Raw genomic sequence first — 16,185 nt, forward strand, 5'->3', positions numbered from 1 at the left:
AGGATGGCGCGATACGATTAGAACTAAGGAAGAGGTATGGGGTATTTATTTTGAGGATTATAGTCGATTAAACAAACACCGAGTATACTGAACCTTAATGTAAAGAGAAGATAATATTAACAAGCCTATTCTCACTTCTACTTGTCCAAGTTAGGTAATGATAAACATTATCAACCTTATATCAGATAACCATTATCCAACAAATTCTTTGGCGGCAACTTAATGCACATTTGGATACCTTCAGCTCTACGGATAATGCAAACAGAGATGGAAACATGAGTTTCCACTCAAAATTTGTGGAAGAAAGCAAGCTGAAAAGTGATATTGATTATTTTTAAAGAAATCCAGAAGCAGTAACGCCCAAAAAGCGGAAGTACCTATTAACCAGTGTCGTGGAGGTATCTCTCTTGCTTTTCATGGTGGGGTTAATCGACACCTCCCCCAACATTACCCGAATAACTAATCCAACCAACTCGAAAGGGTTCTTAGCATATTTCTTTGAGCCTATAACTCATACAGTATTCAGTATCCTTACAAATATTATCTTATTTGTGAATTCCAATATCTAGCTTACTGTATTGAAATCATATATATATGATTTGGGTTATTGCCCAAAATCTAACACAATCTAATAAACAAGCCCAATTTACATTGGATTACATTCATTAATTAGCAAAAATGAGATCCAAAGAATTCGTGTCTGCACATCCGCTAAGATTATTCCGTTATTAAAACCTAAATTAAATGGACATGCATAAAACTTCTTTGTTTTGAACTTTGTAGTATTTTCAAATATTCAAAAATTTCAAAAAGCCAAAACCACACAGCTTCGAATAATTCAACATGTGGAATTGTCAGCACATACTGATAGGTTCACACTATTTCAGGTAAATTTAACATCACGTGGTTTAGATTGTGTATATTGAAGTGTAACTGTATTCATACTCATTACAATGTTGACTAACGAATACCGAATACTGCAACTTACAGTACAAATACTTTCCGATTTTATATAAATGTGGTCATGGCCATACAAATAATCCTTCTATGGAATAATTTATCTATAAACTTTACAATGATAATTTAACCTTGCATACGTTGCTAAATATGACCTTTGTAATGTTAATCAAACTAGTTATCAGTACCTTTGTATTGGTATTTCAATTCCTTTAAATGATCTTTAAACATAGTGTATCATAGTATCACCTTCATTGAAATATTTTAATATATATCATTTCATTTGCATGGAGAGGTAAAAAAGTATCGAATACTCCTGGAAACCTCAATTTAAAATCATCTTTGATTTCAATTGATAAATATAGCATAACATATATATTATATTATATATGTTATTGCTTCAACATCCCTCTTCAAGAAATCATTTTAGGATTTAATTTCAAATGTTATGGGTTATGGAATATTTGTCTTATGGTAGGTTGTTACACGCCTAAGAGCTTGCATATTTAAATTAATAAATATAGCATAACATATATATTATATTATATATGTTATTGCTTCGAAATCCCCCTTCAACAAATCATTTTATGATTTAACTTCAACTGTTATGGGTTCTGGAATATTTGTCTTAGGGTAATTTATAACCAAATCTTTCATTAAAATTCTTAATTATGTAAGGCCTAAATTAGGACCTACAACTCATTCATATGTTATAGTGGTGGATTGGCCCTTAGGCTACAATTTTGGAACTTAGAGCTCCGATACCATTTGAAACATACCCCCTTGGCACATCCACTAACTATCTACTATGCTCCACTAAATCCATAGATGTGGACTTTTGGGTTCCATTAATAAAAATATTTAATACATTAAGAATAAACCCTTCAACATTTCCTATGCATACCTTAAAACTCGAAGGAAATAATTTATCATGGGTACTCAACATGATAAGATTATGCTTTCAAATTCCAGTCATTTGATGACTTGACACAAGCATTAATGGAAACGTTATTGTAATTACATTGTAGCTAGGATTGCCATATATCATGATTATAGTCCTATGGTCATAGTTGAAATAATTCTGACATATATATTAGGAAATATGAGTCATAGTGAATAAATAGCTAAAACAAGTCTGAGTGGATGCAATCCCCCTCCTCGATGATGCATAATGCTTAGCATAGATAACCTAAAAAACAGGCTATACATTTTCAAATCTTAAAAACATAATCAGTCATCATACATAGTGGTTTCATGCATAAATATTCATGATATTAAAAACTGAGACATCACATAACCTTTAAGATGTACTATGTTCCTTCATTAAATCTAATTGTGATTAAATTTAGATCCAATAGTTATTCCATGCATCTGATATAATCATCTAATAAATAAAATTAACACAAGCAATTATACTCATACATAGTGGTAAAATGTATATTCTATCATTAGTCACATGTTCCATATAGCTCATTGACCCCATATTAATAACTACCTACTATGCTCCCATCGCTAAATCTACACTTAGATTCAATAGCGGTCACGTGGATAAGAATTCAATCATCCTCATAAATAAAGATAACACATATAGTACATCCCATGCAAGTGATTCAGACAAGAGAAATTGGAAAGAATATCACTTGGAGAATCCAACACCTCCACCCAACCTAGAACTGACTCCTCCAATTCACCCCCGAGGCGAGAGTTCTTGCCATTGATCAACTGCCTCTTGTTAATATCTTCAATGGGTATTTAATACCCTCTTTCATGATATGGTTTCCATTAGTAACATCTCTCTTTTATGTATCTTTTTATCCATTTGCCTAGGCTTTTCCTTGAAAAGCTCACCTTTCTCTCCCGCGAGGCTTTTTCTCATAAAAGCTTTCCTTTCTCTCCCACAAGGCTTTTATGTTTTCCTTAACCTAGCATATTTCTCTAGCTGAGTGGCTTAGTGGATATCTATCTCCAGTCCACTAATTTTATCTAGAATTGGATCTAGAAGTCTTATCATGAAAGAATTATCCCTTCCCATTCAATAATGGGATTTGGCAAGAATCTCATCTCTTGGTGTCTCATTTTTCCAAGTGATTAAATTATTTTATTTTAATAATTAAGAAATTACTTTCATTGTTACACATGATACCTATATTTTCTTAGCTTAGGTCAATAGAGTGTTCCATACAACAAAGTGGTGTTACATACTCCCCCATTTAAATTTACACCATCCTTGGTGTAGTACTGCATGGTATAATTTATTTCCTCATTCACAGGTAACTGTTTTCTGAAGTTTCAAGTTCCTATGGCAATTCAACCTAAATTAGAACTTCTGATATATCGGTTACAAAGGTGTTCTATGAGTAATCTCCTTCCATTGCTACCTGTACATTTGTTTCAATCAATTTTGTGAGATATTTTTAGATAGAGAAACTCAATTTTGTTTACCATAGTTAATGTATCAATAATACTACATGAGTAACTATGGGTTAATGTGGCCTGCCATTTAATGATGATTCCTCTTTTTCATTGAGTTTAAATAATAGGAAGAAATGCATGTTCTTCCAAAGCATTTGTGTTCTTGTCGAACACTTACCTCCTGCAGTTTCCCTGCATTATTGATGAGAAGTCAAAGTAGCACATTTGACCAATGAACATGCATAAAATATCATATCAGGTTATCTCAAATTCATATGCCATATGTGTACTAAGTATGAATCAAAATACAAGTACTTATCCTTGAATCACTTCTACGCTTGTTCTTTCTGTACACACTTCGGGTCAATTGCCATACCAGACAATCACCCACTACCTTCTCTTCTACCGCTTGCACCTGCACATAGTCCCCATTACACACATGCAACTATACATGTCATATATTATGTTATACGTGCATCCATACTAATACCATATGTATCATTTGTACACAATACCACCTAAATAGGTGTATCCAATATCAATTCCCATAGCATCACCTACATGACATATACTTCATCCACATGTTTTAAACCATGTTAGTATTATGCCGAAAAAATTATCCATTTAGTTATAGTACCTTTAGGCAAGTTTGATCAAACCGTGCTTAGTTTATTGATGGGAGAATAAATAATTTCATGGACTTGTTCAACTTCTGTAATTGGTGAATAATTTTATGTCAAAGTATTCATGTGATTTTATTTAGAAAATATCTTTCATGTGTCTTGTGGTTTCAGTATAACTTCAGCAGAATAGTAAATAGAGGTACTCATGCATACTACAACATTATCATACGTATAACTTGGAGTTTCAGGATTGAATATGTCACTCACACAAGCTTTTAGCAACAACGGAATATGACCTTCATTAAGTAGAGTTAGTCTAATATAGACTTCAATGTTATATTTGAAGTATAATAACAATATTATCTTTGTTCCCGAATGTGGGTGTTTTCAATGGTTGATGAAATGGGAGATATAGGTCAGCTAGTGGCGTAGCCACATGGCCACCCAAAATCTCACACACCGCGCCAGTAAAATATCTTACAACCCTTCATAAATGCACTTCAATGCTGCACCCACACCAATTTACCACCACCATCCCACCTCAGCTCTTCATTATGGAGACCTTAGGTGCTCTTCGGCCCGCATCCTCATCTATTTATGCTCCTCCTTCTCTGAAATGTAAGTGCCCCCTAGCTGTCATGGAGCTAAGCACTCGCACAACAATAGGTAGGAGATGCTAAATTCTCTATTGTACAGAGTTCGAGAAGGGAAACCACTATTCGTAGAGCCTATTATATAAATTGACTCTTGCTTCTGAGCCTTCTGCCTCTGATAATGCCACCCTAAGTGACCATTTCTACTTCGTGCCTACTCCTCATAGTGAGTCCCTTTCTCCCTATGAAATTATGCCTCGGCTGCGTCAACGAATGCATTGTAGGAGGGGTAACAGTAGAGGCAGAATGCTCCATTCTTCACCCTCAACTATCTCTGACTCCTCCTCCCCCTCATCAAATCATTTCTCGGCTCGTTATCCTGATACACGCAGTGGCAAGGATCGCACTCACGTTGTTAGCTCCTAGCCTTCTCAAACATGTCCATCAACTACTACTCTCACTTCTAGCTCTCACCATTCTAGTTATATAGCTCACTTCACATACCAATGCTCTCTGGATCGACCTCTTATCAAGGCCACCATAATAGTTACGTTTCAGGAGGAGCCTTCCAGCACTGAAGGATGTCCCACTAGCGCAATGGACAAGAACGACACTACTCAATATGAGCCTACTGCTCTCAATTCTAATAGCAGCAGAGAAGAATTGAGAAAATATGGACCACTCCACAGTTGGCAAGAGTGAGAAGGAAGACATAGGTGAACTAAAAAAAGAAGAGGATGACCTTGATGCCTACAGGTGTCTAATTCTTGAAGAACACCCATCAACACTAAATGAAAACTAGACCAACATGGTTCTTCAGGTTCAGGTTCCCGACACCCAATCGTATGGGTTTATTTTTGCATTTTTGGGCAAAATAATTAGTTTTGAAGCTGTTTTCAAAATAATATCACACTATGTTCACATGTTGGTTTCCCCTGTGAGGGCAGCAAATCTATTTTGGACCGGATTGATTTCCCTGTTTTGGGCAGTCTTCATTTTGTTTTGGTTGAAATATGCCATGAACTTTGGCTAAGAATTGCAGAGTCTAGTTCCATCATGTATCATTTTGTTACAGTAATAGATTTTAGACATATTTAGAAAAAAACAATATTATCTATGCCTTTAACCAAGAAAATAATCTTTTGGTACTCAAAAGTACTCCACATATAAACTGTTTATGTCATATGATTTCATGTTTTCTCTTTTTAACACCACTTCCAAACCCCTTATTGGCCATTAACAATTCAATGTATACTCAAAATCAATTGAACAATTAGTATATAAGTACATACACCTCCTATATATGAGTCATGACTAAAGGTTACAATGTTTTCCCATTCCCCAATCTCTTACTTTCCAAGGTACTCTATATACCAGGATGGGAGCTTGAGTCATTAGCATGTGGATGCCCCACCTTAACACTATATCATGACTTGGTAGAATAAAATTCACCAACTTAATTGTTAAATTCCTTAAATCAAATTGTTTAGGTAATAATTGTTATGTTGTCGTATTGAATTCCAGACAATAGTATCAATACAATCTCATAGGTAAAATTTTCCCATATTGCTTGATTTCAGATTGTACAATTGATAATTGCTACATATCACTTTATTGAAATCGATTTGCTTACCAGTATCATTTATCCACTAAATATGGTTAAAACATTAAGCTATTGTGTGGTTTAACATTCTCTTTTCTAGAACCTTTTATATATCACCGCTTTGGTGCATGTATTTTATTACTACCATAAGATCCTTAGATCATCCTAAGTTGTATTAATGCGAAAAAAATTTGGGTTTATAAAGAATTTTCTTATTAATTCAAAGAATCATGTTCTAAATCTAATGTACAATTCTTGTTATCCATTAACCTACTCTGAATTTCTTTAATACAGCAAGCACCACCATATCTAGTCTGCAAGCATACTTTGTTTATATAAAGTAGAAGAACAAAGATTATCTTAATCTTATCACTTCCAACAAGAAGTACATTTGTAAGATATTTAATCATTCTACAGATTGGAAAGGTTCCTATTTGTGAGATATTACCAATGGAACCCCATTTACATCTGGATGGGTATGTATATTAAGGTATACCTTAAGTTGCAAAGTTTCATGCATTACAATTTGTGTGAACTATTGGGAAGGTGATCTTGAGCTTAATACAATCTTTATGGTATTAACCAAGAAGCAGGATGAGTTACTTTTACATTCCCATTATGTATTTATTTTAATAACACTAATATTTTCAATGTTATTAATTTTTAGTCTTGTTTATATTTCTGGCTATAGTATTTAATCACCTCATTTTCAATGGGTTTATTACACTTTATCTAACATAGTGTCATTATTTTAATACTATTTTCTAACCACTTTTTCAATGAGCTAATGACACTTTATATAACCTAAATACCATTTGATGACCATCTTTTTAAATCGAATTTAATTTTCTTTATTTTAAATTATATATATATATATATATATATATATAGATAATTTTATTTCGCACAAATGAAATGACATCTTTAGAGTGTTTATCTAGTATTATGAAATACATTTTAATATGATATAGATTTTGGGTATGCACCATAAAATTGTATACCATATACATAATTATAAATATTTTGAAATCAATTATAATGTAGTAGGAAAATAAATGTATAAAAAAATGATTGATTGAATAAGATAAGAAGTATAAATATAAATATACCAATCATGTATATCAACTTTGCATATTAACAATAAAGTAATAATTATTCTACATTTCAAATTAACAAAAAAAGAAATATTATAGAAAGGTTTTCCATTTCAATATTTTAAATAAAGAATGATATAATTATTCTATGTTGTCTTAATATGCTTCCACATATAATGTGGACATCTCAAGGACGAATTCACCTAATTTTTCTAATTTGGCCATATGAAACACCAATACTAGTTTGAAAATAATATAATTCTTGAAAAATAATTATATTTTTTTTATTTACAATTACATATTGTATTTGGACATTGAAATATTTTATTATGATCAACAACAAAACACTTTTCTATTTCTTATAATTCAACTCTTTATATAAATATGTAAATATTTTTTAACATCTTTCTATGACTTTATTAAAATTGAAAAAAAAAATATATATATATATATATATATATATATAGACATATAATTATAATTTAATTATTTCACCTCTTTAAATTTATTATAAAATTATTTTACTTCATATCTATATATCAAAACATTTTATTTAGTATAGAGAAATATTTTTATCACATTTTTTTCATATAAATTTTTTTCCATATAAGTTGTAATATCAATAATCAACTAATCTAACACAATTGATATTTTATAATTTTTTGATTTAGAATTACACCATATATATAATCAAGATTGTCTCTTTTATTTGCAAAATATTATTTATTTAAATAATATTTTAATTAAAAAAAAACAAACAAATCAAATCAATCATAAAAAGAATTACACATATGTAAGTATAATACATTTCACAATTTCATGATAAAAAAATGCATTGAAAGTGAATGAGTTAAATAATGGGATAGCAAAACTGAACGATTTGAAGAAAAGGGAAAGATGGATGCGAAAACATTCTTTAAAATGTTCTTACGAGGGATTTGAAAGCGTTTCGGGATAAATCAACCTCCCATAGAAATATCAGAAAGGCTTCTACAACACCTCTCTAAAGAATGAAAAAGAAAAATTATATTATAGACACGCTAGTTCAGCGTCTTTCATATAGGATTTGGCCCATGATGGTTTTATTCGCGCACATCCCCACATTACCTAAAGGTTTTAGATCATCATATCAGTTTACAAAAGCACATTTTTTCCTAATCTCTCCTGCACTCCCAGTGAGCAGTTCAATTTCTCCCATCCGTTGCATCGAAAGTTTGAAGTTTTCGAAAAACTCTGTTTGATTCCGCTGATTATCAACGTTGGCCTTGGAAACGAAATTGGTGAGAAGCGCGGCATCCGATTGAAGCAGGCCTCTATTTAGCTCCAGGTTACCGAAATAATGGCTATCGAAGGCGAGGGAGCTGCCGGGATCCATTTCCACTTTTGTTGTATTGTCCGTTAAATTTTTGCACTGCATCTTAAGCAGTTGTGCGTACAAGTTTTCCAGGGTAGGATCCATACCTCCACTACCTCCAAAGTTGTACAGTCTGTTGCTGAACGAACTGCAGTGTGACATTCCAATAGTATGTGCACCTGCAACATAAGATGATCAGCGTATGATATGTCTGCAGAAATACTATTGGATTGCATTTGTATAGATCTAACTAATTCGGTTTGGCAGGCACTATACCAGATAGCACAACCAAGTCTTGAACGTTGAGTCCTTTACTGGCGAAAGAGTCCTTCAGCTGTTGAAAGTTAAATGTTGGCCCTGGAATGTTGGACAATGCCTCACTCTCCACCGATATCCTTCCGTCCATGCGACCCGTCTTCACCTGCCAGAACGGTCCTCCTCTCTGTGAAACTTAAGACAACAAAATTAGAGGGACCGAACACGGCCTGATGTAGTGCAATTAGGTTTATAATTGATAGGAGCGTTATAAAGTGGATTTATATAGCTGTTGTTTAAGAAACAGAATACAGATTTCTCTCTGCACTGTAATATATATGAACTAATGGTATTGAATTATGAATACCGCAGAAACAGCATCGCGAGCAGCCAGAGCGACAATGTCAGCACATGAGACCACTCCCGGACATTTATCCTCTATATGTGCCTTGATATTGTCAAGAACTTCAAATCTACGCACGGTGAGATTAGGAATTGCATCTTTTTCTGCTCTGTTTTTTTGTGTAGAATTCAACAGCAGCGAGCCATCGCAACCCTGCAGTAGCACCAATTCAGATCACATCTTATATCCAACACAAACAATAATCTATTTAGACATTCAACAGTTTACATACAATAAAGTGTTTAGACATTCATGAGTTTACATACCCTCACAAAAAACATTCATGAGTTTACATACCCTCACAAAACAATCGTGGAAGTGTAGCCTCAAAAGAGAAGCTGCTATTGTGTGATCTGCCACTATGTACTTATTCACCACTTGTCGAAAAAGACCCTCAACCCCGGGACAGCTTTTCAGGTAGAAATTATATATGGGTTGCCCCTGTGCCTCACACATTGGCACAAGTAGCACCGCTGCAATCACTACAATTCCAAACATAATAGCAGAAGTTGCACGAATGACTGAATTAAAAACAACACGTCGGTTATTATTAGTCTGCATCTTGCACCTGCCGCAGTTGTGCTTCACAAGAAAACAAACAATTGCACACAAATATTTTGAGACGATGGAGAGGCCGAGAGACTACCATTAGATTTATAGCATTGTTGTTGGAATTAATGCTGTAACCATTTCTTCTGCTTCTTTGATCATGGCGGGCATATTCATGTTTCCATGTAAAATAACATTTTCCACGCAACTACTTTTCCAGTTGTGCCAGCAAGTTCCATCAATTTTATGCCTGATATGTGCTTTATGATTTGGAAAAAGGTGGAAATCTGGGCAACCAGAAAGGACACAAAAATCAGCAACATCTCACTAATTGGGCAACCAAGAAAAAGCATACTATTTCATTGGAAACATCCAAGAATAGAAAAGAGGGAAACATCTGAAAAACTAGGAAAAAGGAAACATCTAAAATATATTGACTTTATCTAATTATGCAGTTTGATTTTATCTTTTGTAATTAAGAGAATGATGGCATTGTTTATAAAATGCTCATCTCTTCTTCATAATAAAGTGAGTGGTATTGTTTATAGACCTGCGTTATTCCAGTGTTTGTGTCTACAGTCTATTCTGTGATTCTCTGTTTTTTTAATTTTCAGATCTGCAAGTAGATCAATTGGTATCAGAGCGTAAGATCTTGGAAGCCATCCACCTGGCGATTCTCTTTTTTTTTTTTAAGGGTCATACATTTCACTCCATTCAGTGGATGAAAATCATGCCGCCCCGTCAAGAGCGTCAAGATCCATCCCATGCAGACTCGCCAGTGAATGATTTAGCTAGGGCTCTTCAAGAGCTAATTACGCTTCAACAACAACAACGCCCTACAGGGCAAATGCAGCTTGATACACGCTTTCAACTGCCCAAATTATCAGGGCAAATGAATGGTGAGACTGTTGATTCTTGGATCCGCAGCCTCTCCAACTATTTTAGAACCTGTCCAACAATGGACGAGGAGATGAAACTTCAGATCGCCAGTCTACAATTGGAAGGCCTAGCACAAACATGGTGGGATACTCATCTTGAGAATATGTCCTTGGGTGTGGAACTTGGAGAACAAGCCGAGACCAAATCGACGCCTATCACATCTTGGAATCTCTTTTGCGAGGCCTTACGTGAACGCTTCTATCCTCCAGGGTATATACAAAATCTCATTGCCAAATGGTTGCAGCTTTGACAACTACCCAATCAATCAGTGCAAGCCTACATTGATGTCTTCTGCAAGTTGTGCATTCAACTCCATATATCCGATCCAGAAGAGGTACTAATTATCAAATTTAATTCTAGTTTGCTAATGCTTCTTCGCCATGAAGTTGAGTTGTTTGATAGCGCTTCATTAGACAAGGCCTTTATTCGGGCCCTGGCGGTGGAACGCAAAGTGGGTACTCGAATCCGATATCCTCAAGCCAGAAATGGTCCATCTTCCTTTGATTCTTATAATGTCGCCTCTGCCTCATACCCCACAACTCACCGCACCCCCTGGTGCACATTTCACAAGACCAACTCACATGCTTCTGCAGATTGTCGAGTATTGAAAAATCGCCGCCCCCAAAAAACTCTTTTTACAGAGGTCGAACAACCAAAGGCCACTACCCCACTTCCAGCTGTTTCTCTCGAAAATCTGACAGAAGTGGACCCCTCTCTCATCCTCATGACTGCTAATGCAACAAACACCTCTGTTACGCCTTTGTTTACCCATAATTGTCAAATCAAACATGAGTTGGCCACGCTTATTCTTGACAATGGGAGTCAAAAGAATCTTGTGTCACAAGACTTAGTTGAACGCCTTTGCCTTCCCACCACTCCTCACCCCCACCCGTATCAGCTCGGTTGGGTCAGAAAGGATGGTCCTCGTCTTACCATCTCATAATGTTGTGCTGTCACCTTCGCTATTGGACCTTTTCGTGATACTGTGGTATGTGATGTTTCTCCTCTAGATTGTGCTGATTTATGCTAGGAATTCCATCCCAAGAGGCTCGACATGCTGTTTATCATGCAACAGATCACCAATACCACTTGCAGCAGGATGGGCGCACCTATGTGCTCACATCCTCACCTAGCACATCAACCCAACCCTCCATTGGCAAAGCTCCCATTATGAGAGTCAATTTAAACCAAGATGTTTCTTTGTGCTTGGTTCGCCCTGTCAAGCTAGACAACCTCACCAATCCAGTCTCTCCTTCAATGGCTCCTCTACTCCATGAATTTGCAGATGTCTTCACCCAACCCACAGGACTGCCTCCAGCACGCTCTGTTGAACACCACATTGATCTTATTCCTGGCGTTTCCTTACCCAATGCCCCATCTTATCACCTTGCTCCTCGAGAGGCAACTGAGATAGAACGCCAAATTGAAGAATTGTTGACATCCAGTCATATTCAGACGTCATCCTCGCCATGTGCATCTCCAGCTTTTATTATTCCCAAAAAAGATGCTTCTGAATGGTGCCTCGTGATAGACTATCGAGCCCTTAATAAAGCCACTGTTAAAAACCGCTACCCCCTTCACCGCATTGAGGATTTGTTGGACCATTTACACGGGGCTTTTTCTTCACAAAGATGGATTTAACTGCAGGCTACCATCAAGTTCGCATGCATGCAGCCGACACATGGAAAACTGCTTTTAAAACAAAGTTTGGGCTATTTGAATGGTTGGTCATGCCATTTGGACTGACCAACGCACCGGCCACCTTTATGAGATTCATTAATGATGCTTTCAGGGCACATTTAGGTAAGTTTGTGGTCATCTACCTTGATGACATTTTAGTATTCAGTAAATCTTAGGAAGACCATCTTCAGCATGTTCGCACCATACTTGAGTTATTGCGAGCACATCACCTTCAGGTCAAAGAAAAGAAATCCTATTTTGGACAAACATCAGTTCAATATTTGGGATTTATTATTGACAACAAAGGGGTTTGCCCAGATCCCTCTCGTGTACAAGCATTGGCGCAATGGCTAGCCCCTTCCAATGCACATGACCTCAAGAGCTTCATGGGAGGTATTAATTTCTACAGAAAGTTTGTCTCTCATTTTTCACAGTTGGCTCGCCCTTTGCACCAGTTGTCTCATCAAGCAAAGTTTATTTGGGATGCCGAATCTGAGCAACATTTTGCTCAACTCAAGAGTGCCTTATGCTCTGCTCCTGTTCTTCGCTTGCCAGATATGAATCAACCATTTGAGATGGAAATTGATGCCTCTCAATTCGCCATTGGAGCTGTTCTTAAACAGGGAGGCCACCCTGTGGCATATCATTCTGAGGCACTTGCGGATGCTAAGCTCATGTACAGCACCTATGACAAGGAATTCTACAGTAGTGCAAGCTTTGAAGCAATGGCGCCATTACATTCTTGGCAAAGAGACCATCCTCCATACAGATCATCATCCGCTAATCTTCATCAACTCACAACGAAAGATTCAAGAGCAACGCCATTTAAAGTGGGCTTCTTACATTCAACAATTCCATCTGGTGATTAAATACAAGAAGGGGACAAGTAATAAGATGGCTAATTTGTTAAGTCGACCGCCTGCTCAGGTCCTACACATTCTAGAGGTGCGTTGTGCTGCATATGATGCTTGGAAAGATATGTATGCAACAGATCCGGTCTTTGGTGAGATATGGGAAGCTTTGCAACACCCTACAGTCATCAACCAAACTCCCTTTCTTGATTATACCATTCGTGATGGTTGGTTGTATAAATTGAACCAACTATGTGTGCCACAATCTAATGATCGTCTCATTCTCATCCGTGAAGCACATGCCTCTTCATGCGGAGGGCATTTTGGCACAGCCAAGACCATTCTCAATCTTCAACGCCAATTCTATTGGCCTGCCTTACCAAAGCAAGTGGAAAAATTCATTCGTGCATGTTCTCTTTGTTCACAAAGCAAGCCCTCAAATCGTAAGCATGGTTTGTATCAACCATTACCAATTCCCTCTCGTCCTTGGGAATCCATTTCCATGGACTTTTTAAGTGGCCTTCCTACTACTTTTCATAAACATGATGCTATTTGGGTAGTGGTATTTCGTTTCTCCAAGATGGCTATATTTCTTCCTTGTTATAAGACTACTTCTGCTGCTCAAACCCCGGATCTCTTCTTCCATCATGTGTGGCCACACTTTGGTTTGCCAAGTAGCATTATTTCAGATCGTGATTCTCGCTTTCTCAGTACCTTTTGGCGTACTCTTTGGTCTTTGTTGGGTTGCCAACTTCGTTTCTCCACTGCCTTCCACCCACAAACAGATGGAAAAACCGAAGTTGTCAATCGTACTTTGGTTCACTCACTTCGCAGCTACTTTTCCAAAAACAAACAGTGGGATACATATTTGCACATCATTCAACATAGTTACAATCGGGCAACACACTCCTCAACTGGTTTCTCACCTTTTGAGGTTTGCTTTGGGTTTCAACCAAGTGCACCTTCTGAGATGCCATTGACAATCACCCCTTCTGGGTCTGCACATCAACAACAGGAACAAAAATCAACTCATCATTTTATACACTCCATTTCTCAACGGCAAGCTCAAGTAACTGCTACTTTGCAAGCAGCCCAAGATCGTGCCAAATAGAGACATGACAAGCAGCAAACACACTTGTCTTTTCAACCTAGAGATCGTGTGTGGCTCTTGTTGGACAAGCAACGCTTCAAGGGCCAGCATCATAAGCTGCACCCTCTGAGATATGGCCCATATACTGTTCTGGAACGCATTGGAAAAAATGCATATCGCTTGGACTTGCCTTCCCAGCTTGGCATCCACGATGTTCTTAATTTTAATAATCTCAAATTATTTGAACCACCTCTCCTTGAGGAATCTGTTACAATTCATCATCCGGTTGATAATATTCCAGATTTTCAGCCTCCTCTACTCAAAGATACAATTATGGACTTCAAGAAACGAGATACACGACATCAGCCATACTTCTCATATTTGGTTGGTCGGAAGGGACACACACCAACACAGGCAAAATGGACAATGCAGAAACATTGCAACGCAATTTCCCTTTGTTGGTGGAGGAAGCCGGGACGCTTCCTGATCTAAACAGGGAGGAATTGGGCAACCAGAAAGGACACAAAAATCAGCAACATCTCACTAATTGGGAAACCAAGAAAAAGCATACTATTTCATTGGAAACATCCAAGAATAGAAAAGAGGGAAACATCTAAAAAACTAGGAAAAAGGAAACATCTAAAATATATTGACTTTATCTAATTATGCAGTTTGATTTTATCTTTTGTAATAAAGAGAATGATGGCATTGTTTATAAAATTCTCATCTCTTCTTCATAATAAAGTGAGTGGTATTGTTTACAGACCTGTGTTATTCCAGTGTTTATGTCTACAGTCTGTTCTGTGATTCTCTGTTTTTTTAATTTTCAGATCTACAAGTAGATCAAAATCACTGGTTGTGCATTGAGCCAATCTCATTCTTTTCGCACTCAACTAAGAAGACAACTATGTAAATTATTCATATCGATATATTAAATTGTTTTGGCTTCTTAGCATTTTTAGAAAATTGTTTACTATTTCGTAATTTTTAAAGATTTTTTTTTCTAGTTCCTAAATTTGCAGCAGGTTTCCTGTGGAGTTTCTTTATATTAAATATATTCTGTTGGTATGTTGTAATAAAATTATTTTATTTTTTTAATCAAACTTATACTCACGGTACTTACATTTGCCATTGTTCATTGGGTTTGTTATTCATTTTTAATCATTTGTAAATCACATCTAAATAATATTAATTTAAATTTAAATAAAAATAAAAATAATTTGTTGTTTTAATTATTTAATTCCATTTGTATATTTGTCTTCCTTAATGAATAGTGATTTTTTAAATAATAATTTAAAATTATTAAATTTGGGTTATATATAATTTTAAAATATCAAAACTGGTAGGTGTGGATGTATTTTAATGTTTTGAAGACATTATAGGTTTAAAATTTTTGCGAAAAGATAAAAAAAAATAATAATAATAATAATAAAAAATTCATTTTAAAGCTTGGTATAACTTAGGTTAAGCGTAATTTTTACATTAAAACATTGTATAAAAATACATAAAAATAAAAAAATTTCTTAAAGTTTTGTGTGTAATTTTTAAGTGATTTTGATCACCTAGATTCTGTTCAATGGTTGCTAAATTATAATTTCTTATAACATATGTGTCACAAATCAAAACAAATGTAATAAACAAAGCTTTGCTTAATACTTATTTCCTCTCAAGTAAAACAATTAATAATTTTACATAATAATTATAAACATAATAAAAATAATTATTATTTATTGATAATTTTAACATATATTTAAATAAATATAATTTAATATAATTTTATAC

The 16,185-nt window shown here is 35.5% G+C and overlaps 1 protein-coding gene across 1 annotated transcript; it reads right to left on the reverse strand.

Moving 5' to 3' along the window:
• Positions 1 to 8,411: 8,411 nt before the first annotated feature.
• On the reverse strand, positions 8,412 to 9,855 carry LOC149202291 (peroxidase 3-like). Its single transcript, XM_089401544.1, has 4 exons — positions 9,592 to 9,855; positions 9,259 to 9,447; positions 8,913 to 9,078; positions 8,412 to 8,815 (listed from the first exon to the last, which is right to left on the reverse strand). Exons 1-4 carry the CDS (start codon positions 9,853 to 9,855, stop codon positions 8,412 to 8,414), a joined length of 1,023 nt encoding a protein of 340 aa, XP_089257670.1.
• Positions 9,856 to 16,185: the final 6,330 nt, after the last annotated feature.

Source organism: Pinus tabuliformis, chromosome 2_1 (genome assembly GCF_031772625.1).
Source record: "Pinus tabuliformis cultivar Carrire ecotype Pingquan chromosome 2_1, CPIR1, whole genome shotgun sequence".
Classification (NCBI taxonomy): Eukaryota; Viridiplantae; Streptophyta; class Pinopsida; order Pinales; family Pinaceae; genus Pinus; species Pinus tabuliformis.

What these genes read in the sequence shown, in the direction of transcription:
- LOC149202291 (XM_089401544.1), bottom strand. Translation starts at nt 9,855, where the DNA reads ATGCAGACTAATAATAACCGACGTGTTGTTTTTAATTCAGTCATTCGT. An exon ending in TCCACGATTGTTTTGTGAGG is followed by an intron (nt 9,448 to 9,591) that starts GTATGTAAACTC and finishes GTGCTACTGCAG; the next exon opens with GGTTGCGATGGCTCGCTGCT. An exon ending in AGACTTGGTTGTGCTATCTG is followed by an intron (nt 8,816 to 8,912) that starts GTATAGTGCCTG and finishes CTTATGTTGCAG; the next exon opens with GTGCACATACTATTGGAATG.